We start from the raw sequence: 21,876 nt of genomic DNA, 5'->3' as shown, positions 1-21,876 counted from the left end.
CGTAGAGTGGTAGAGACAGATCCCGAGAGGGAGAGACTCAAAAAGTGGCTAGATACAATTGGCCATGCATTCAGTTTCTTTATGTGTACGCTTGGTTGAGTCGAGCACACATGGCGTATGCGTAATGAGTTCAAGGCAAACCGACGTTCAGTTAGTGTTATCACTAGACAAGAACAAAAGCAGAAAACCAAGACAGAGCGAAAGTCAAATGCAAGCTAAGTGCAGACATGTCAATTGCTAAATTGAACACAACAATTTCAATGCAATTAAAATAAACCTAAAAAAATTTGAGTGCTATTATTTTGTGTTCATTGACCGACAGCTAACAGACTTTCCTCAATAATAAACTAGATGGATTATGCTATTCAATTTATCATTTTGCATTGAATGCAATTTGCTTAATCAAATGTCTTCAACCACAAGTTATTTTGCGCAACGTTAACTATGAAATTGTTAAGCTTTCAGCCAAACATATATATAGCTGTAATATGTGTGTGCGTATGTGTGTGTGTGTGTAAACAATGTCAGAGGACAACTGTGTTAAATTGTTGTTGCTGTCGCTTTGTCTTTGCCAGTTATTATTCAATTATGCATGCCAACAATTAACGATGAGCTGGCAAATTAAATTAACAATTAGTTTTATTAAACTTGAAGCAAAACTTTTACCTCTTTGACTTTATGTGGTGCGTATCTATGTGCGTGTGTGTGTGTGCGGTAAACTTTTGCATGCTCATTAAGAAACTGGCAACAACTTTGATCGAAGACGCTGCCAGCGCAACCGACCAGCAATCGTTGTGTGGAGGGTAAAAACGCAAGAGCCGACTCCTGCAAGCTTCTGGCAGTAAAAGTTATTTAACCTCCGAGCACATACGAACGCGTCTTTATGTGTGTGTGAGTGTGGGTAAGTGAGTTATTTGTGCAAATGGAAGTGCTGAAATAGCAAATAAAAACGGAAAATTTGATTAGAGAGGCACCAGGCAACATTCTAATTCATACTGGCAGGCAAAGCATTTTTAGCTACAGGAAGTATTTAACGCTCAATGAGTAAAGAGAAAATATACAAAGTAAAACAAATATCAAGCTAATGTGTGTGAGCCAAATAAATTGTCTATTTATAATAGATACAATTTTTTAGCTATAAAAGAATTTGCTAAATTCAAAATCCAATTAAAATTCAATACATATGTTGAGAGTGTTTTGTGAATTTTGAATGGAGTGAAATGTGCAATGAATCTAGTTCAAACGCTAACAGATGTGTAGCTGATGCGAAGGCAAGGAAAATGTTGTCAAAGTCGTAGAAGCCAACGCAATCAGCCTGGCCATTAAGTAAATGGTCAACACTAATTGGGTATTTATTGTAGACGTAGAAGCGGCAGCAGAAGAAGCGAATGCCAGGCAAACACAAACATGTCAAGGCGCTTGTCTCTGCAGACAGACAAATAAAATGGCAGCGCATAAAATGTGTCATTAGCAATGAGGAGTAGAGGGGCAGCTGGCAAAAAGGGTTGTGCGGCTAGCAGCAAACTGAGCAGAACGGAAAAGCCAGTGCGGAAAAGCTGCTGAGGATGTGCCTTCAACTATTGAAATAATCCTCAACTGAGACGGAATGTAGTAGAATCCACTTTTTTTATTTGTTTACTTATTCACTTTTATTTTATTTTTTTCTCTTTCGCTTTGTTTGTTTTCTGTGTGACAACCTTGAACTTTATTTACTTTTGTGTGCCTGGCGACATTTTTATTTGTTTTATGACAACAGCAACAACAAGAATAACAACAGCAGTCGTTGATAAAACGCGCCAACAAATGGCAGCCAACGTCTTGGGGGCTATTTAAGTGAGCCCCGCGGGAGCAGTGCGAATAGGGTTCAAGCGGGTATGAGCGCTAAGCAGGCTTTAAGGCCATGACTAGTTCTGAGTGTATTTGTCTGCTTAGGGCCAGCACTGGTCGCTGAGAGCTTGGACTTTAAATGGCGGGTTTTTAAAATAAATATTAAGTATACGACCGGTTGGCTGTAACGTAAAGAACGAGAACAATTATCCAACCTATCAGTTATACAAGCTTACAAGAATATATATATATGTAAAAATATAATATCAAATTTATGTATATATACTGTGGCAGCATTGTGTAGTCTGACGGACTGAGCAATCTGGCTGATCCACTATGATGCATTGTGTCTCCACTGCCAATGCCATTGTTTGGCCTGTGTCAAACAGTCAGACAACCGGTCAGACAAAGCACGCGACCAAGCATAAATACACACACACACATACACCTACTGGCACATTCATTGGAATCAAAGCTGTGGCCCAGCTCTCCGAAAAGTAGGCAACACTATTATTAAAGTGTTGCCACATTGCATTGTTTGCCAGCGCTTATTGTATGCTATTTGCACACATTCTCAAATGTATTTGTACCACATTCTACTTATGCTTACACATACCTATGTGTATTTGTGTGTGTGTATGCTAAGGTCACACTGGCATTGTTCGCCTTGCCGTTTGTTGGTCTGCCATTTTGACTTTTGTCGACAATTTATACACACATTTTTATTTATTTCAATGCTGTTATTGCTTTTGTTGCCATTGTTCTTGGTGTTGTTGTGCGAGGCGAAAGTGCGAATTTGTTTTGCTGCTAAATGGCACAAGGCTCTGGGGAAATGCGTCAAAATCTTGCCGAGTGCCAGCGCATTGGGAGCGCCAAACCAACATCAGTAATAGGCGTGGCCCCTCAGCTGCCAGCGTTCTATACTTATATATGAGTAGCACATACAGGTCAAGTGTCTCAGTACATGTGTGTGAAATTTAAGTAAATATTGGGTGATTTTCAAATGCCAAACACGTCTCACACACTGACGTCCAATACTCTAATGAAGCAACTCGCGTATGACGGCGCGCCAAATTTTTAGAGGGTTAGGTTCTGTAATAAATGAATGTTCCGCTGACCTTCTGCCCAAGAGGCAGGCTTGACCAGAATAGCAATTTTTTTTCCAATTGGAGGAGATTTGCGAAGCACTAATAATTTATATGGCATTGCTGAAAAATCGATTCAAAATGTATAGCAATATAATAAAAATGAAATGAGAAATTGGGATTTAAAAAACATTTATTTTCGGTTGTAAATTAACTTTTCAGCAAAGATTCAATTTTGTTTTTGTATAATTTTTAAGTTGAAACCATTGATCAGTTTTTAATAGCTATACCATAAATATAAATTTGATTGCATAATCAGAAACCATACAACAAATTTAAATTTAATTAAGTAGAATTACAAATTTGCATTGGCTTCGGTCTTGATGGGCTGACAAATTTTTAATTAAGCTGCTTAAAGCTCCGCAACGGCAATGGACCGTTGCTTATACGTAAGGCCCCTAATTGACTTGTTCGATACTTATCTCTATTCTATTCTGCTTTCTTGTGTTTGACTGACAGACAGAAACAAAAGAAAGTGCTGATTAGCACAAATATGAACCTAACAATCAATATGAATAACTTGTTGATGACGTGCGACTAATGATCATTTCAAATTCACCTTTCGTTTGCAGCACCAAATCATTCAGCATAATCAGCGGGCTGGTGTCATTGTGAGCAGCGGAGATCTGGCGCTGCAGGGCGTCACCCGTCACCAGGCTGGGAACTACACGTGCACCGCCTCCAACGTTGAGGGCGACGGCGATTCGAACATAGTCGAGCTGAAAGTGATGTGTAAGTACAAGAGCTCAATAGATTTGCTAGACCTTAAATTATGTGAGCAGCAAGAGTAGAAAACGCATTGTGCTCTAACTGCGTTTCATTTATTTAGGATTTCGTTGAATTGATTGCGAGTATATAAAACGTTGTGCTTGTTCTCGACAATTGCATGTCAAGCTTTATGGGGCACGTGTTGAGTTTTATTTAGCACTTTGAAACGAAAGGAGGGAAGGAGAAGAAAAGCAAGCCAAAAGTTATAGCTTTGTGCAATGCTGCGTATGCGCAACATTTTAAGCTTGGCCCACATTTGACATGTGTGTGCCTCGATTTGCATGGTTCTGGTGGCATTGTTATTGTGGCTGGGGTCATAAAAAATACGCTCTGAATGGTTGCGCTGTACCATCATTCTTTCAGCACTTGGCTAAACGTACGATTTGAGCCATTAACAAACATTCACAGCTCTTAAATGCCAGCTGGCTATTAAATTGAATCCCGTTTGTATGCTGCTACTGTTGCCGTTTACAATATTGGCAGGGTGCTGCCATGTGGCGCGGCAGCAGGAAAGGACGCTGCACTATTTAGGCTTTTGGTAAGAACCTTTGACACACAAAAAGGTAGCATTATTGAGTAGTCGAGTGGTTGGATGGTTGAGCGGGCGAGTGGTGAATTGTTTGCTCGTGCGGACTTCTTGCAGTTTTATTGCGTATACGCCCCCGTTATTGTGTCCCACTCGAATGCCTTTTATATTGTTGGCCTTTTGTGTTCAACTGCAACTGCATCCGTAACTGAAGCTGATTCGAGTTCGGTTTTGCTTTTAACCTAACCATCTTGGCCTAGCTCGTGCTCACTATTGCGGCTGCCAACTCTGATTTCTTTTAACTAGAATACAATAACCAAAACTTCCCCTGGCCCAGCCAACCAACCAACCAGCTAGCTGACTAGGGAGTGCTTGCCAAGCACGCTCCTTAGCCAACAAAAAGCCTTTTGCCTGGCTTCCCGCTTTTTGTTCACATTCAGTTATTTTCTCATTGAATGGCCGTATTTCCTTTTCCTTCCTATCAGTCAGCCCACAATACGGAAAGCCTTTACATGAGCTAACAGATTTGTGTCAATCTTTGTATTTTATTCAAAACTTGCAAGGGCTTCAACGTTTTTTTAGAATTTAATTTCGAAATATTCAACTTGTTTCAAAAGGCTGTGTTTAAATAATAAAATTTGTTCAATGGTTTCAAAATCTATATAAATGAAATTTATAATTGTGCATCTGCTTTGGTCACATACCAGCTCTTATAATTTATTACATAGCTTCTTCGTTGCCCTCAATCATCAGATTTAATCCGCAACTAGAATTTTCTGCACAATTTGATTGTTGAAGGTGATGAACTTGCAATTAAAAACAGGAAAGACGCCTCCCGTTAATTATTTTTCTTTTTTCAGCAATTCTGAACACAGAAACTTACTCCCTGCTCAATTTTGTTGTTATGCTTTGCTTTTGTTTCGTGCTCCATTTCCTCTTATTGTGTTTTCACTGTGGCTATTTTGTTAACTCTTCTATAGTTCTGTACTCTTTCTTGCAAGTGCCTTAATTCTATAACGAAGTTTGTAAAGTCCATTTCTATAGTCAAATCCAATTTATATATGGATATATTTTATCAATATAGCAAGCTTAACGGATAAAAGCCTGCGAGTTTATTTAGCTGAGGTACTTCGCAGTATAGTATAGTGGAGCACAAAATGAAGTTGAGCTTGTGCCAACGTACTTGCAAGGGTATTTAATCTGCACCACTATGTCGAGAGTTGGTTTTTCTTCTTATTTGCTGTTTTTTCATTCTTGCCTTTGTTTTAAGTGAGGCCCCGCTGATCCTCTTTTCCGCAATTGTCTCTGGTGGTGCATCGTTTTTCGTCACCCAAAGTGTGGCTGCACACCGCTTCGTTCCATTGTGGATTGGAATAGCCACAGTCAAAAACCCAATTTGTTACCCAATGCCTGCCGCTTGGACTTCTACTTGACACTGTTAAATGGAAATTTGTTTACAGCTGGATTCTAGCTTTAGTTTTTACGACAACAACAGCAACATCAACAAAAACTCGAACAGTATTGCGAGTTGTCAAATTGTGCTATAAATTGTGCAATCGCAGTGCTCAATGCAGCTGCAGCTGAAGCTTTGCTTGCCCAAGGATTAGAAGAAATTGAATTTTTGTAGCTGCTTCGTTGAAGGCTCAAAACTTTCGTTTCGGCCAAGTTTTTCTTTCTGTTAACGTTTGTGCAGCTTTCTGTTGCGCCTCGCTTTGCTTTCTTTCTGTTGCTGTGTCGGACTCTGTTTAGTGAGTTGCTTTAATGGGCAACATGGCAGCTCGCATGCACAGTCTGCATGGGATGCAAAGGGAGTCTCTATCCTTACTGCTTTTTGTGCTGGCAAACTTTTCTACTTAGGATTTGAGTGCGGTTTTTGGGAATGGCCTAGGGGCATTGAAGCGGGCGGGGCAGAGGCGTAGCATGCAAAAACAAAAAGCCCCGTCAAGCTCTCCAACTGTAGAATGTGCACTCGAACTGCTTGGGCTTTATTGCATTAAGTTTGGCAAAGCAATGCGATTATTGATTGGCAGCAGTGGCCGCCGACGAACAGCAAAATGCACTTGACAAACATCAAAGTTTCTAACTTTTGCTTTATCTCATGCTTTCTCTCTCTCTCTCTCTCTCTGTAGATAAACCAATTTGCCGGCCTGATCAAAAGAAAATCTATGGCGTGGCCCGCAGCGAATCAGCTGAAATCGTGTGCGAAGTAGACGCCTTTCCGCCACCCGAGAACTTCAAGTGGTCCTTCAACAACACCGCGGAGACCTTCGATATGCCTCAAAGCGGCTTCCGGCCCCATTCGGCGCAGGGTTCCACGCTCACCTATACGCCGGTTAAGGTAAGTGCACATTGATAAGCATAATGTAACAGATATTGAAATATATATACGACCAATATGTTTGACCCTAAGTCAGAATGACTGACAGTGCCCTTAACCATTGTTAATTTGTGCCTGTGTCTAATTTGTGTTCCGTTTGCATCACGAAAATGACAGAGCAGCATGTACTTTCATTCTAAGCATGGGAACAGCCAACTGTCTGCGTGTGTGTTTTTATGGTCGATTTAAGCGTGGGCGATGTGTACGCTCTGATCGATACTTGTCTTTCAGCTTTGATTTTTCGCTTACTTTACAATTGAATTTTACGTGTTCGTCGCTGTGAAATTGTTATTGACATTTTTGAAATTTGGCCAAATTGTAGACGAAAAGGCCAACGCGTGGCGTTCAATTAAATGCTAAAATTTTAATTAATAGGCAGCAGACGATGTCATGTTGTTGTTGTGGCTCGTGTGCGTGTCATGCTGTCAAACAAAATGCAAAGCCAACACTAGCACACAACCAGTAAACTGTGGATGGCGGTAGCTGGGGTTTGGCCATGGGGTCTGAACAATTTTTAATTAAAAATTCTATTAGTACAGCTTTCTAATTAATATCGATGCCAATAGCAGCAGCAACTGCAAAGGCCACAGATTAGTTCATGATATTAAAGCCATTGCCACTTTTGCTTAAATGGCAATCAGCAGTATAGTTGAGAGACAACAAAAGTCGAAAGCAATCAACTCACCGCATTGCGAACACTCTTTGCCTCCACATGACTGACAATTGGCCAACATTTCCGTTCAAAATGGACAACGTTAGCGTCATCGATATGACCCATTGTGATGGCAATTGTCGATTGGCAACGGCGATTGCATTTTGACGTTTTGCACTTTGCTGCCACCCTGCCATTTGAACAGCCAAATTGGCTATCAATGAGCAGCCTTCCTTCAATGGCAACAAATTGTAACCGAAAGCGCCTGATACCCAAATGCGAATACAAGTGTTTTTTTGGCCGTCTGCAGTCGAGCAGCTACTGCTACTATTATGCCTTGGCTCAGTCCGATGGGGTGCCAAAACAAAAAGAAATCTGAATTGCAATCAGAGCACTGACAATTAGGTTAGCTCAAGGCTATCTCGAAATCAGAGTTAAGCATGGTTGCTGGCTAGTTATGCCCACTTGTAGTGAGATCATATAGATCTACTGTGAACTTAACGAGAGTAGAATTCAGAGAGAATTCAGTCCAGTTCTCAAAGTGACAGTGCCTTTATCGTCATGATTATCAGTCAGCCAAGTTCAGTTCTCTGCTTCTTCTTGTTGGATATAGCGAATTGATTGTGAGAGAAGCAACAAGACCAACTGAAACACAAAAGTACTTAGAAATTAAAACTAATTGTAATTCTTTGGATGGGCCACCTTAAAGTGCTGAATAACATTACACTCCCTGATATTTAGGTAGTTTATGGTATTTCGAATTTAGTATGCTCGGGCTGCTAGTTGCCAAAAGAAATATTTCGCTAGTCAAACGGTATTCAAATGAGTTCCGTTCACAGACAGTTGCCCGGCGTTGATTGTACCAAACACAAACAGAAGAAGCAGTCAGTCAAAGGCACACACACATACACACATACAGACATAAATCATTTAGCTCAATTGAATATGAAAAATCCCTTCCGTTCTGTTGTCATATATGCTGTTTCCGGTTTCCGCAACCACAGCTCAAGCTTCGTCGCTGTCCTTGTTGTCCTTTGGGCTGATTTTCTTTTATTTTCTTTTTTTTTCGCAAATATATTTCCTTTTTTTTCTGTGTGTGATTTGCTCAAAGGCAGGCAGCAGCCAACAGCTCATTAATTTTGCGCCATGCTTTGGCATTTCCCACTCCATCACTCAGCTCATGCTTGACTCTTGCAATCTCTTTGGCCCTCTCCCTCCCACTCTATATTTTTCTTTTTCTCTCTCAGTTTGTCTATTTTGCATGTGTGAGTAGTTGTGCCTGGGTCTTCCTAGACATTTGCCGCTGCACACACACACTCATACGATATGAAAATAGCTCAGAAAATTTGTCGAAAATTTCGCACACAGCATGGCTGGCCAGAAAACTCATTAAAATGTCACTGAAATGTTCAAATTTTAATTAAAATACATAAACAATAACATTTATTTTTCGGGCTGTCAGCACTAGACAAGAATGCAATAAAAGTGCAGGCCAAAGATAGGCAAAAAATCACAGACTCTGCCTTAAAGCCAAATTGAATGGGCGTGTGTACAACCGACAGCGTACGCGTGTTTGTCTAGTTTCCAGCAATGATTTAGATAGGGTGTGTCTGCTGGCTGAGCGCTGTACAACTGTAATAATATTTACGTTTAGCTGCGGCAACATTAAAATAATATAAACAACTGAGAATAATGATAATAAAATAATATATGCACATAGTTGGGCATAAATTTGCAATATACACACGCACAAACGAGCTGGAAAGCGTGTGCTATGCAGTCGAAATTCTCATTGGCTCTAAATTTATCAAGCATCAACTTAGCAGCCCCAAAAAATATGCTACGCTTTATAGCTTGCATTATTCTCTCTTGTATTTTCTTACAATTTGTGTATGCAATTTGTATATTGCAAATTTGTTAGTGCTTAACATGCAGCATATGTATCTGTCTCGGGTTGTGTGTTGCCTGCGGTTACACACACTTGTACACAGCTGTGTAGGTGTTGATGCGCAGTGTTGGCAGCTGCCTAGTTGCCGCCTTTGTGATCACACTTTTATACAGCACAATACAACTGCATGTCATATAAATTCCATATATATTTATATATAAACTCGTATATGCTTCTTTTCATTTTCATAAATTTATCATAAATTTGCATAAATACTCTGAATGCACCTGACATAAACACAGTGTTCATATGAGACATAAAATTCCTTTCAGCACTGTCTCTCTTTAATTTTCAAACATTCGGTTGCTCCTGTTAGTGAGAGACATTATTTAATAGTAAATTAAACCTTACATATTTTTTAACGAGCTAAAATTTACCTTCAATTAATAGCTGAAATTGCTTTCGTCTTAAAGCCATGTTTAACATTTTCATTTAAAGGTTTACTGCAGTCCATTAATAAATTTGTACTTTTGACCGCTATAAACGAATCTGTTTTAGTTTCTTGAAGTTCTCCTGCAAGTTTACCAGTGGCTTTTCATTTTCGTCAAGCTTTTCTCAGTGCTTAAATTAAAGAAAACTTTGAACTTTTCTTTTTATTCGACTGCCCCCATTCCTTTGCCCCAATTAAAATGGCAAGAGCGCCTGCTTCTGAATTTTCCGGAGAGCTGAGGCCCGGGGTATAAAATATAAATGCACCCTCCGACTGATAAATAAGCTGCAATTTGAGTTGACATTTTGAAGCGTGCTGGACGCTGAGGAAAGTGATTTTAATTTTTAATGAGTTCAAGACGCCCAGTGCTGATTAAGTGCGTTTATTTTTCCAGCTAACAATTCCCAAGGTAAATAGAACCTGCCAAGGCAAGCTGCTATCCATGTATGAGGGTCTATGTGTCTGTTTCTGTGCAAACAAATCAATCGTCTTGAATGTTGTTGTTCATTTGACCGTAATATGGTTGGAGGATTTCATTAGCACAACATTTGACACAACACAAACACACGCAAAGAATCAACAATGGGCCCGCAGGGCGTGGCCACTTATCAGGTTCAACATAGCCAAACACATGGCATACATTATAGCCATGTTAACATAGTTTCCTTGTGGGCCCCGCCAATCACTGACACGAAGAAATATGTACCCAAATAGCCAGCCACAAAATGCTTCATTTGTTTTTACGGCCAAGTTGGGAAAACTTTCCTATCCTCTTCTTCTTCTTCTTCTTAGCCAGTAGATACTGCCCACACTCTTAGCTTAGAGTTACCGGCTCTGTGTGTGTGCGCGCTTTCATTGACATGAAATTATATTAATGAAAGACTTATTGACAGCTGTGATCAATCAGGCGGCTTGACAAGCACATTACGTATACGCCGCCGGACCACAATGCAGAACAGGACGCAACTTTAACGACATTGTTGTGTATTTTATTTATTATATAATGGGGGTTTATAATACAATTGCATAATGCAACATCAACCCATATAGCAATTAACTGCTGAGAGCAACTGCAAATATCAAAAAGGTAGATTAATTAACTAAAAATTGAGAAAGTAGAGCGTTATAATTTAATTAATTGCCTTTAAAGCCATATTATAAATCCCTTTGTATGCGCTATAACAATTTTTCTCTTTTTAATTGTTTCCTGCAGGAAATGGACTTTGGCACCATCATGTGCTGGGCGGACAACAATGTGGGCCAACAAAAGGAGCCCTGCGTATTCCATTTGATAGCCGCGGGAAAGCCGGAAGCTCCCACCAATTGCACCGTGGTCAATCAAACGTCCGATTCATTGGAGGTCTATTGCCTCGAAGGTGAGAACACAGCCAGAACTCAAAGGCAGCCCAGAAATGCCAGCCAATTTGCCAGCTTTTATAATTGCTGATGAGCCAATCAATAGTCGAAAAACCGAAGTCCATACACAATGTATATACATATATATACATATATATATATTTATTTATTTATATATGTATGTGTGTATGAGGTAAAAATATGTTAGCCACAAATCAAGCAGTGTGCTGCACGGCCAGTTAAATGACCAGAAGAGAGTTTGAGCAGCATTGCGAAAAGCATGGTACATGTGTATGAGCAAGTTGTTGTGTTTCCTGCAGCGCTTTTTAGACTCATTTAAAATACATGAGCAACTTAAGTGCACTTTGGCAGCAGCCAATGCGAATGAGAATGCGAGTTTGTGCCTCGGGGTGTATGTGTGTGTGTGTGAAACTTCCTTCGAGATAGAACAGAATAATAAAAATGCAATGAAAGCATAAAGCTAGAGAAGGCAACACGCTGAGAGATCCACACAGAAAATGTTTTGAAATAAGAGCAGATTGCAGTTGATGCTAGAAAAGAGAATGCCTGGGAAAAGTTGCTAAGTTCCAAAAACCAAAGCAGCTGAAATAAATATAGCCAAAGCATAAAATGATGAAGTAGTTGCACACAGTACTTCTAGTGGATCCAGCAACAGAGACAGACTGGAGTTAAGTACAAATTTGTACATACAAAATGTTTTGGCTTGTTATGCAACTTGCTGGTAGTAAAAGTAAATGGAAAAGCAGCAGCAGCAGCAGCACAGTAGTAAATGCAAAAGGCGAAAACTTTAAATACAAATTCAATTCGCATATTTTATGCGCTACGGAAATGCAAAAGTGAGAGATAGAGTGAGTGAGTCAGAAGAAACTGCCAGCAAAGCGCAAAATAAGCAGCACAAATTGTTGCTGCCGAGTTCAAAGTTCAGTTCCGCAGCGCTGCATATTAGCAGACTGAAGACGTCGAGCGCCAGACGGACAAATGGAGCCAGACAGAGGACAGCAGTCGAGAAATGTCCTCACAAATTGAAATTGTAAGAGTCGAGTTTATGATGCATTTATGCGGCCCTCGGAAGCAAAGCGAATACCAGAACCACCAACAACAAGTAAGAAAGCTCTAGTCGGGGTGCCCGACTAGGAGATACCTTCGAACCCGGATTATTTACGCAACGTGCACAAACTCTACCAACACCGCCACTTCATAATTAAAAAAAAAATAAAACAATAAAAAATTTTTCATCCCCACTGATCTCGAACCGGGACCAATCTACATACGAGCCGCGCCTCTACCAACGCAACCACTGCCTTTCTTAAGCAAGCTGTTGCAAATTTAAACATAAGTAGCAGCTAATATTCAGCACAATTCAATCGCAATTTCAATTCTTGGAATAGAAAAGAATGCACGCATTTGAATGTATGTGTGCACACGCATAGGAAAAATGCGTGCGCGTGGCGCTGCTGACATGTGCTTTTGCAAATTGGCTAAGCGTTTTGTTTAATAACTTCTGTTTTACTTAATAGATTTTAATGAAATTTTCAGCATATGATCTACATACCCTATTGGCTTGGTCGAGATGCAAACGATTTCACATAATGGCCCTAGTTCCAACTAAACTTAAATTCTAAGAATTTGGGGGAATTTGGAGCCGGCATCCAAAATCTAACAAAAATCAAAATTGCATAAAATATACATAAGACTAAATACAAAATTAGGAGGCTCTAGCTCTTAAGACTTTTGAGATATAATTTATTTACTGCATTTCAATAATGTTTTTATTCGATAACAATTAAATGCGAATATTTATCGAATATTTGAAACAAACTTGACCTGCGCGTGCTATACACGGACCTACAAAAAATGCTGAGATCCACGCGTTCACACATACGGACAGACGGACAGACGGACGGACGGACAGACGGACAGACGGACAGACGGACGGACAGACAGACGGACAGGGCTCAATCGACTCGGCTTGTCATCCTGATCAAGAATATATACACTTTATGAGGTCTGCCACGCCTCCGTCTGCCTGTTACATACATTTGCACAAAACCATTATACCCTGATTTCCCATTTTTAATGGGATCAGGGTATAAAAAGCAGCAACAACAGCAGCAGCGTAAGCATACCGAGCCGGCTGCTGAAAGTGCAACAAAAAGCGCATAACTGCTTACTTAATGGCACATTCCCCATTACTGTTCGCCATCTTGACAATCCTACTGCTTAGCCTGGCTAATACCTCCACTACCGCGACAGCATTCTAACCATAAATGTCACTTGCTTCAAGCCGTAGCTCAGCTCGCTACATGATTAAATTAAGTAGTCAGGAAAATTTAGTTTTATAACATTTTATTAATATTTTTGTAAGATTTCACTATGGAGATAGATTTATAAATAGTCTTTCTTAAAGTTCTTTCTTAAAGCCTCAAATAGCTCGGCGCTTTAAGGTCGGCTTTTCAAGCATTTTATGTACATTTCGCAGACGCTTGGACCCCGCAGCCCTGCTAATTTAGTGGCTGCACATTATTATCATAGTCATCAGCATCATTAAAACTTTAACGCAACTTGGTAAGCAACAAGAGCAACACAGCCAACTCAGCAGCAGCAGCAGCAGCAACAAAACACGATACTTTTTATATTGCACTCAACATTAAAGCAAATGACGTGGTGTCCCAGCCCAGACCAGGGCGAAGCCGAAGCCCCTACGTTGGCTTGTTTTTTTCTTTATAATAGCTCAACTTAAGCTGCGGTCGCTGGACGTTTCGACTTTAATAAGCCAGCACGCAAGTTGGCCAACTTGCCGCAGCAAAAGGCGATGAGGTGAACTTGCCTCGAATTCAATTGAATGCGCTCTGCTGCTGCTCACAGACAACTTGAGGGCAAGTTGCCTGCCCCAGGACGCCTCTCAGCTAACCATTTCAGCTGGCTCTCTCTCTCTGCATCGTTCTCTGTCTTTGCTTTTTTCTTCTGCTCTCTGAGCGAAACAAAACAACGAGGCAACTAACCAAACTCATCAAGCGTCGGTTTAATATAATAAAATTTCAGTTTATAACATTTTGCTCGCTGCCGCTGCGGCCGCTGCTGTTGCTGCTGCCGTTGCTTTATTATTTTCACTCGTCTTGGGCAATTTTCATTGTAGCCTGGTCCAAGTAAATAAAATTAACCCATTACAATGAAGTTTTTTGTTGTTGTTGCCTGACTTGGCTTGGCTTGGCCCGATGCTGCGGCAAATTTCATTAGCTAAACGTTTTAAAGTGCGCACAAAATGCTTTCGGTATGGCTATGGCCAAGCCACGAGCGACCCCTGGCCACAAACAATGATGCCACACAAAGGCCTTTGAAGCAAAGGCGAAGCACATTCTTTTGACTCTATTTTCGTGCAGCCTTTGTGCTCAGAGCCACCATCAACTGCGCCCACCCCCACCACCACCCATAGCAACATACAGCAGCAGACAGGCAAAATAAGTACAACAATGCCGGCTAAATTCATAGCAACATATAAAACATTTTACACAACAATTTATCCTTGAGTTGGCATACCCCTTTCTCTCTCTCTCTCTCGCTATGCCTCTCTCTCTCTCTCTCCCTTTCTCCTTCTGTTTCGACGTTACCCCGCTGACCAACTCCAGCTGTAGTTGAGTGGGTGGTGGCAGCAACCTTTTCAAGCGCCGCCTTTATTACCAAATATTTTAACATTTTTCGCAAGTGTTTTAAGCCGACTTTTGTGTCTAGAGCGAAGTACCATTTGAGTAGCAGCAACAACAACAGCAAACACGGTAGCGACAGCGACAGCAACAACTTTAGCCGCTTATATTTCGACAAAGGGTGCTACATTTGCAAATGGTGGGCGGGGCACAAAATCCTCACTCAAGTGGGCGGCCAGTTCTTTTGTGGTGTTATTAAATGGCATTTAAAATGAAGCTTTAGATTACTTTCAGCATTTTTGTGAACTTCACTTGGGTCCCACACACAAAATAGGGGCAGGCCTGAAGGCGCGACAAAATGTTAGCACAGATAATGCAAAAGACAGTAAAAAGGGTATATTTTCAAGTGTTCATCATTTCATTACGCCGTTTAGTTGTAAATGCCAAAGAACTGGCTCCATGATTAGCAAGAAATTATAATTATTCCAAATTATCAAAAACACTTGAGTGCTGGGAGTAGATAAAAAAGTTTCACAGTGTCATCGTCTGCAATCTCCTTCTATAATATATTTATATCTATAAGCATTGTCCGTCATAAAGGGTATAAAGGGTAGCATCCAAATTGACGATCAGATCATGAGAATGGTTTTTATGATTATGATCACATCATTGTGTAGAAATGGAACTGTGGTCTTTCTTAACATCTGATTCTTAATCATATATATTTTATCTATCCACTAAATACTAATCTTTTTTTGCAGGTTTTGATGGTGGCATGCGTCAATGGTTCATGATGGAAATCTACGATCAACACAGTGGCATCCTTCAGGCCAATATCAGTGCCAAGTTTGCGGTGTTTAGCGTCAGCGGCTTGGATGCGGGTCGTCTATTTCGTATCTATATCTATGCTGCGAATGGACGCGGCCGCAGCGAACCCGTACCCGTGGATGGATACACTCTGAAGGCGGTCGAGAAGCAAACTGGTGAGTACAAGTGCACAGGGGAAAATGGGCCAAAATGGCATGCGTTGCGCTAGGCAGTTGTCAAAGACACCAGAATTTCTAATGCATTTTTATGTGCCGCGTGAATTTGGCATTTATGAATTTTTTATGTTAATGTTTTTCGCATTAGCAAATGTTTATCGACACGAATTCCGACTGTCCTGACAGTTGCATAACTTTGCATGAGATTTAGCACGTATAAAAGTGGAATTTAAAGCTGAGTTAGAGATTTCTTTGAGCTTTCTTTCTCGGGCCGTCTTGCAATTTAATTACGCTAAACTGCTCAATGAATTGTAAATTCCTCAGCGCTACAAGGAAAACTTTTGCCTTGCATTTGCCTCAGCCACACAAAGAAATAAAGGAACATTGCCAGAAATTATGCAGATGCCTGAGTAGCGAAAAAATATGAAGAAGAAATTATATAAAATGATTAACATTAATGAATTGTCTTTAGAAGGTTTTCGCCTGGTATGAAATGAAACGCCGCGCAAAAGCAAATTGTAATACTAATTAGCTGAAGCAAAATGCCGTAAAGCAAAGTTTAGACGAGCTTTTTCCATTCGCTGGGCCAAATGAGCTTGGGCTATGGGGGCGTAGTACTTGGTAAAGGCAAAGTCATTTTTTCCTTTTTTTTTTTGGGTAAACAACTTGAGACGTCGTTTTAATTTTTCATAAAGTCACAACAAAAGTGTAAAAGAAAAATGGACAAGTATGATGAGGGCATTTCAAATGCCAGTTGGCAGTTCGAAACATTGAATACCCTTTCTGAGTGCTGATTAAATTGAAATAATTTGTATAAAATGCGATATAAAACAAAGAATACATTTTAATTGGAATGAAAAGTGTTCTGACTTTTGTAGGAATTTATGAAGTCGATTACGGATAAAACGTTTCATCATGCCTTATCAAATTGCTTGAACGACTTGAAAAGGATTCTAAAGAATAGATTTTAATTATTTATTATTTTTCCGAATATATATTTAATAAAACCAATATTCATTGTACATTTAATAACTTTAAATGTCATTAGATATAGACTGTCAATATTTTAATATATATCAAGACCTGAAATTGAGATACCCTTCTGCGGGTAGTGCGAAATAAAAATTAGCATTTAGCCGTTTTATTAATGGGCAACTGTTTCGGGATGTTGCTTAGCGACGCTGTGCCTAATTAGACATTAAAACGAATCCGAATTAAACATTATTTCAATTTAATATTTTGTTTTCTTTTTTTGTTTTGTTGTCTTTAAGTCTCTAACTCACTCTCTTTCACGTTTTGCAGTTGCATTGACTTCGTACAAGGGCAGCAGCCAGGGCACTAGCAGCTTTGAGCTGACACCCATCCTATCTATTGGCATTTTTGTGGGCATTCTGGTGGCTCTGATCTGCATCGGAATTGGCACCATTGCGGCGTTGAAGCTGCGCTCGCACAAGCATCAACAGCAGCAGAAGTTCGCACATTCGAATGCGAAATTCTCACGTCCGGGCAATTTGCAAATTAAGGATAAGATCTCATTGCCATTGAGCCACTCCGAGGAGATGTACGACGAGAAGAATCCTGATGTCGTTCCCTACAACGAGGGTAAGTGCAATTGCAATCCCGGCCAATCTTCCGGTTGCCTCAAGATAAATGCGTCCGTTGGCTCCGGCTCTGTAATTTATGAGCGTTAGCAAAATAAAAAGGGGCTTAAGAACAAGCCGGCTGCCAGCCAGCCTAGCCAAACAAACATGTTCAACAGCATGTGAGTGGGTGGAAGTATGTGTTTGAGGGGCAAGACGGGCCAACATTTTTGTGCCAGCGTTGAAATATTTAAATGACAGCTAATTGCTGGCAGGCTGGTCTCAGCTGCCTTTTCCATGTGTTTGTTTGCTCATGTGTCTGCAGTCAAGTGCCAGCCCCACTTTTGTCCCTCTCGCACTCTCTCTCTCTCTCTCTCTGTGCGCCTTAAGCTATGCAGAACTTTAAGTTGGTGGAGATTTCGGCCAGTACACACGTCCTTAGCTTGATTAATGGCAATCAAGAAATCAGCGGCAGCTTTACCAGCTCAACAATTTAATCAATTTTCCTAACGTTCAGCAATTTGATGGCAAATGCCGAAAAGAAAATTGAGCGTTGCTTCAACGAAAATCACTAACAGATTTCCTCAAAAGAGGGCGGCACACGGCAGTTGGCCAGAGCCAAAAACTTTTGCCTCTTGCGCCACTTAGCAACAACACCAACAAGCCGAAACTTTTTACGAAGCCAACGTTCTCTCTTTTCTTCTCTCTTCCCCTGCTCTCGCTTCGTCTTCCAATTCAGTTGATGGCGAATATAAACAAAAATCAGCAACACAAACGCCATCGGGACATCTTTCAACAACCAGCGAGGCGGAAATCAGCTGCAAGCCAGGCGCTACAGCTGGCGTCGGCGCTACCGTTGGCGCAAGCTGCTCAACAGACAGCGGCGCTTATCAGAGCAGCAAGGTAAGTTGACGTTAGCTGATGAGCGAAAATTGAGTGTGGTTAGAATAGACTCATAGAAACTGTGCTAAGATTTCAGTTTAGAAGTCCAAATATTTCTATGTTTGCTAAATATCAAATTTTAAATTTTATTAAAACAAACGCAACTGCTTTAAAGGACGATGAGCTGCACTATGCGGAACTTTCGTTGAACAGCGCCAGCACCTCCAAGAAAAGCCAACCCGTTTTGCCAATCCAACAGCAGAAGCAGCCACAACAACAGCAAAAGCAAAAGCAGCAGCAGCAGCCGCAGCAATCGCAGTCGCAGTCGCAGTCGCAGTCGCAACCAGTCATGGGTGGCACCTTGCCACATGGATCGAGTATGCGCAAGCTGTTGCCCAACATACCGGCCACGGCAACGCTGCAGCGCCATAAGCCAAATGCGGGCGGACTGCAGAATCCGCATCAGCATGCACCGCCGCATTCGTACGACTATTTCGAGGAGCCCACGATATATGCACAGATTGATGCATATAAGACACGGGCCGGTGCTGCAGCTGTCATGCAGGTGGACACAGCGACTGGATCGGCATTTGGGCCATGCGTCTCATCGCCAGGATCGCAAGGGACGCCCTCAACCGTGTCTCCGGGCACGGTGCAAATGTATACGTTGCCCTCCCATCCCGGTGGCTATCACACGCTGCCGCATAATCACCATCAGCAGCAGCAGCCGCAAAACTCCGCCTCCATGATGCAAATGATGCATCAACAGTTGCAGCATCATCCAGCTGGCAACATGCCCATGCCACCTTCCTACCAGCAACATCAGCAGCAACAGCAACAGCAACAACAGCAGCAGCAGCAACTGGCACACGGCCAAATGCTCGTCTCGAGCAATAGCAGCGGACTGGCCTCAACGGCAGCCATAGCCAGTCCCAGCAGCTCCCTCTCCGGCCTCTCAGGCGTGGGCAAGTCCTACTCACGCGAAATAGTTACAGTCCGTACTCCATTAATGTACTCGCAGCAGGAGAGCTGCGTCTAAGCCCAGATCCTGTGCAATTGTGAGCTCCTTGAGGTTTGTGTCTAGGCTAAGCGTTGCCAAACAAAGCGAATTGAAAGCTAAAATTTGAACTGTAAACTAAATCTTCAAGCATTGTATTACTTAAACATACAAAAATGATAGGCGGACCGCCATTTGCCAGTTTTCCCCATTTACGAATAAAACGAAGCCGAATAACTCCATACTTATAACTTATAATTAAATATTTAAGAGCATGCCGTAAATTCGATTATGAAGCCACATAGATAAGGGCAACCATAAAACTTGACCGCAGAGCTACGAAACGTTACCAATGCACATATTAATAACATTTCTTTGCCAGCATACTGAATAGTGGAAAACATGTTACTGTAATTTACAACAAATGAAAATTAATACCAAAACTTCATAAGTAAATTGTGGGTAATGCATACTGATACTGACTGAGCTACACAGCTTTGCTACATATTTCGTTCACTCTTGTTTCATACAGAAAACCAACTCTGCAACAGCAGCAAATAAAATGAACTCCAATTGAAAACGCATCACAAAAATGTTCCTTCCTTACAGTAAGTACTCACACATGACAGCCACAGACGACAGCCAACAAAACCATATATTTATCTAAAAATTAATATCATAAATGCAAAAATATTTTGCACATTGACTTTGTAAATGTATGTAAATGTTTAACGAAATATATTCAAATACCAACTTAAGAAGTAAGCAGAACAATTTATATAGAAACTAAGCTCAATATGCATAAACCTTTTAGCAGTAATCACTTGAAGCTCACGAAATACAACAGAAACAGAAGTAAATCAACTTTTTGGCAATTATATTAAAAGAAGAAATTATAAATGAAATCTATTACAAAAAATTAAAATCACATAGAAAAAAACATTAATCGAAAAACAAAACACACAATGAAGTTAGTGGCAATTAGATTAGCATAAATTAGTAGTTCATAATGACTGTAAATGGCTAAAAATTAAAAGAATCTGATTGTTTTAATCAATGTGTCGTAAGTGTAAAGTAAATTAGTTGCATATTCAAATTTCAAAACTCAAAAGACTAAAAACTTGAAAAACATCTTATTAAGAGCTCTAAAAGCAATGTAAAAATTGCATTTTTTGAATATACATATAATAATTATCTATAAATAAAAGAAACAAAAAAAATATATATGTGTAGATATATATATATATATATATATATATATATATATATATATATATATATAGAAATATATTTATATCAGTGTATTTCAAGCACCCTGTATATTTATTGTTGCAACTCTAAATTTGAATTATAAAAAACAGAATAAAAAAAATAAAAAAAATCTTTAAACTCTTTAGGATAATTTGTAAAAAAAACAAAACTGTTGTCGAGCAGGGCAAATATTAAGTAACGAAAAAATGAGAAAAAAATATATTATAGATATATAAATGTGTTTTACAAGTGATGTCTCTTAAACCAATTTAATAAATGAATAATATAAATAATCAGAATTGGATCTTTGGCTAAGTGTATGTATGTAAGAATTCCAGAATGAACTTAGTTTAGCTAATTGGATAATAAATTAATGTAAACTAAATGTAAAAGAAAAAATTATGAAACAGAAAGCAAATAAGATATAAATGTATGTAATTCTAAGCACTCAAAGAGCAAATGAAATCCAAGATAACAAGTGAAAACGATAAGATGTCCCCCATACCAAAATACAAGGAATACAATAAATAAACTGAAAAATTAAATAAATTCAAAAATAAATTCGAAAAATTTTAAAAAAAATTCAACCAATTGCAATTTTACTTAATTTCATTTTTCATCTCATAAGTCCTTAAAATATTTTCTATCAGACACGAGCAGAACGTGAGGACTCCTGGGGTTGGGGTAAGTTCAACCTTGGCTGGCACAAGGCTGCCGGAATATTTTGTTGCAGCTATTTGGCCATTTAGGGCCGCTATTTGGCAACAATTTTAATGCACACACAAATTGACAATGCAACGTTGGCAGCGTCAAGGGACCTGTCGCCTGCATCTTTGGCTGTAGCTTGCAACGCGGTTGCTGAATTTGCCTCAAGGGCAGCTGGAGCCAAATAGCCTTTTCAAATTGTGCACTCAAATGGACACAGCGAGGACAGCTGGCGACGACGAGCACAAGCTCACTGTGTGTCTGCCTCTCTGTCTGTGCAAACATGTGTGCGTATGTGTAACGAGGATGAAAGAGGGAGAGAGAGGGAGCTATGTAAGGACATTTCTTACAGTGAGCTTTTTGCAATTTGGTTTTCTTCTTTTTTTTATGATTTTTGGATAGGGGGAATCCGGGGATGGTGAAACGTTTGCATGTGCACTGAAGCGTAGATCTAAAGAAATGAAAAAGCAGCGCATGCAGAGACATCACTTAGATTTGTGGCTTGAAAAGCAACGACAATGTCAAATGGTCATGTTTGACAACTTTTCATGCCTCCTCTCGCCCTCTCACTCCATCTCTCTTTCTTTACAACTTTCTAGCTGATGCGTTACTTTGTCACGCTGCTCAAAATTAACAAGGAAACCTAAAAGTGACATGCAGCAAAGTCCAAGTAAATACAGCAGCCAGGGAAATCATTGCTGCAAATGTAGACATGGTCGCTCTTGCACTTACTACTCAAATTACACTTCCCCGTCAGCCAACGTATGCGTCTACTGCAACAATATTT

General features: G+C 40.2%; 1 protein-coding gene across 1 annotated transcript in view; it reads left to right on the top strand.

The window, feature by feature from the left end:
• LOC111600267 overlaps positions 1-19,821 on the top strand; it is a 60,678-nt gene extending 40,857 nt beyond the window's left edge. The window contains exons 10-16 of the mRNA XM_023316315.2: positions 3,545-3,704; positions 6,396-6,604; positions 10,887-11,049; positions 15,453-15,674; positions 16,977-17,276; positions 17,994-18,157; positions 18,312-19,821. Coding sequence (XP_023172083.2) covers positions 3,545-3,704; positions 6,396-6,604; positions 10,887-11,049; positions 15,453-15,674; positions 16,977-17,276; positions 17,994-18,157; positions 18,312-19,175 — 2,082 coding nt within the window. The 3' untranslated portion in view covers positions 19,176-19,821. The remainder of the gene's footprint in view (positions 1-3,544; positions 3,705-6,395; positions 6,605-10,886; positions 11,050-15,452; positions 15,675-16,976; positions 17,277-17,993; positions 18,158-18,311) is intronic.
• Positions 19,822-21,876: the final 2,055 nt, after the last annotated feature.

The sequence above is a fragment of the Drosophila hydei genome, unplaced genomic scaffold (assembly GCF_003285905.1).
Source record: "Drosophila hydei strain 15085-1641.00,03,60 unplaced genomic scaffold, DhydRS2 tig00000063-arrow-pilon, whole genome shotgun sequence".
Taxonomy (NCBI): domain Eukaryota; kingdom Metazoa; phylum Arthropoda; class Insecta; order Diptera; family Drosophilidae; genus Drosophila; species Drosophila hydei.
This window is presented reverse-complemented; position numbering and strand designations above follow the sequence as displayed.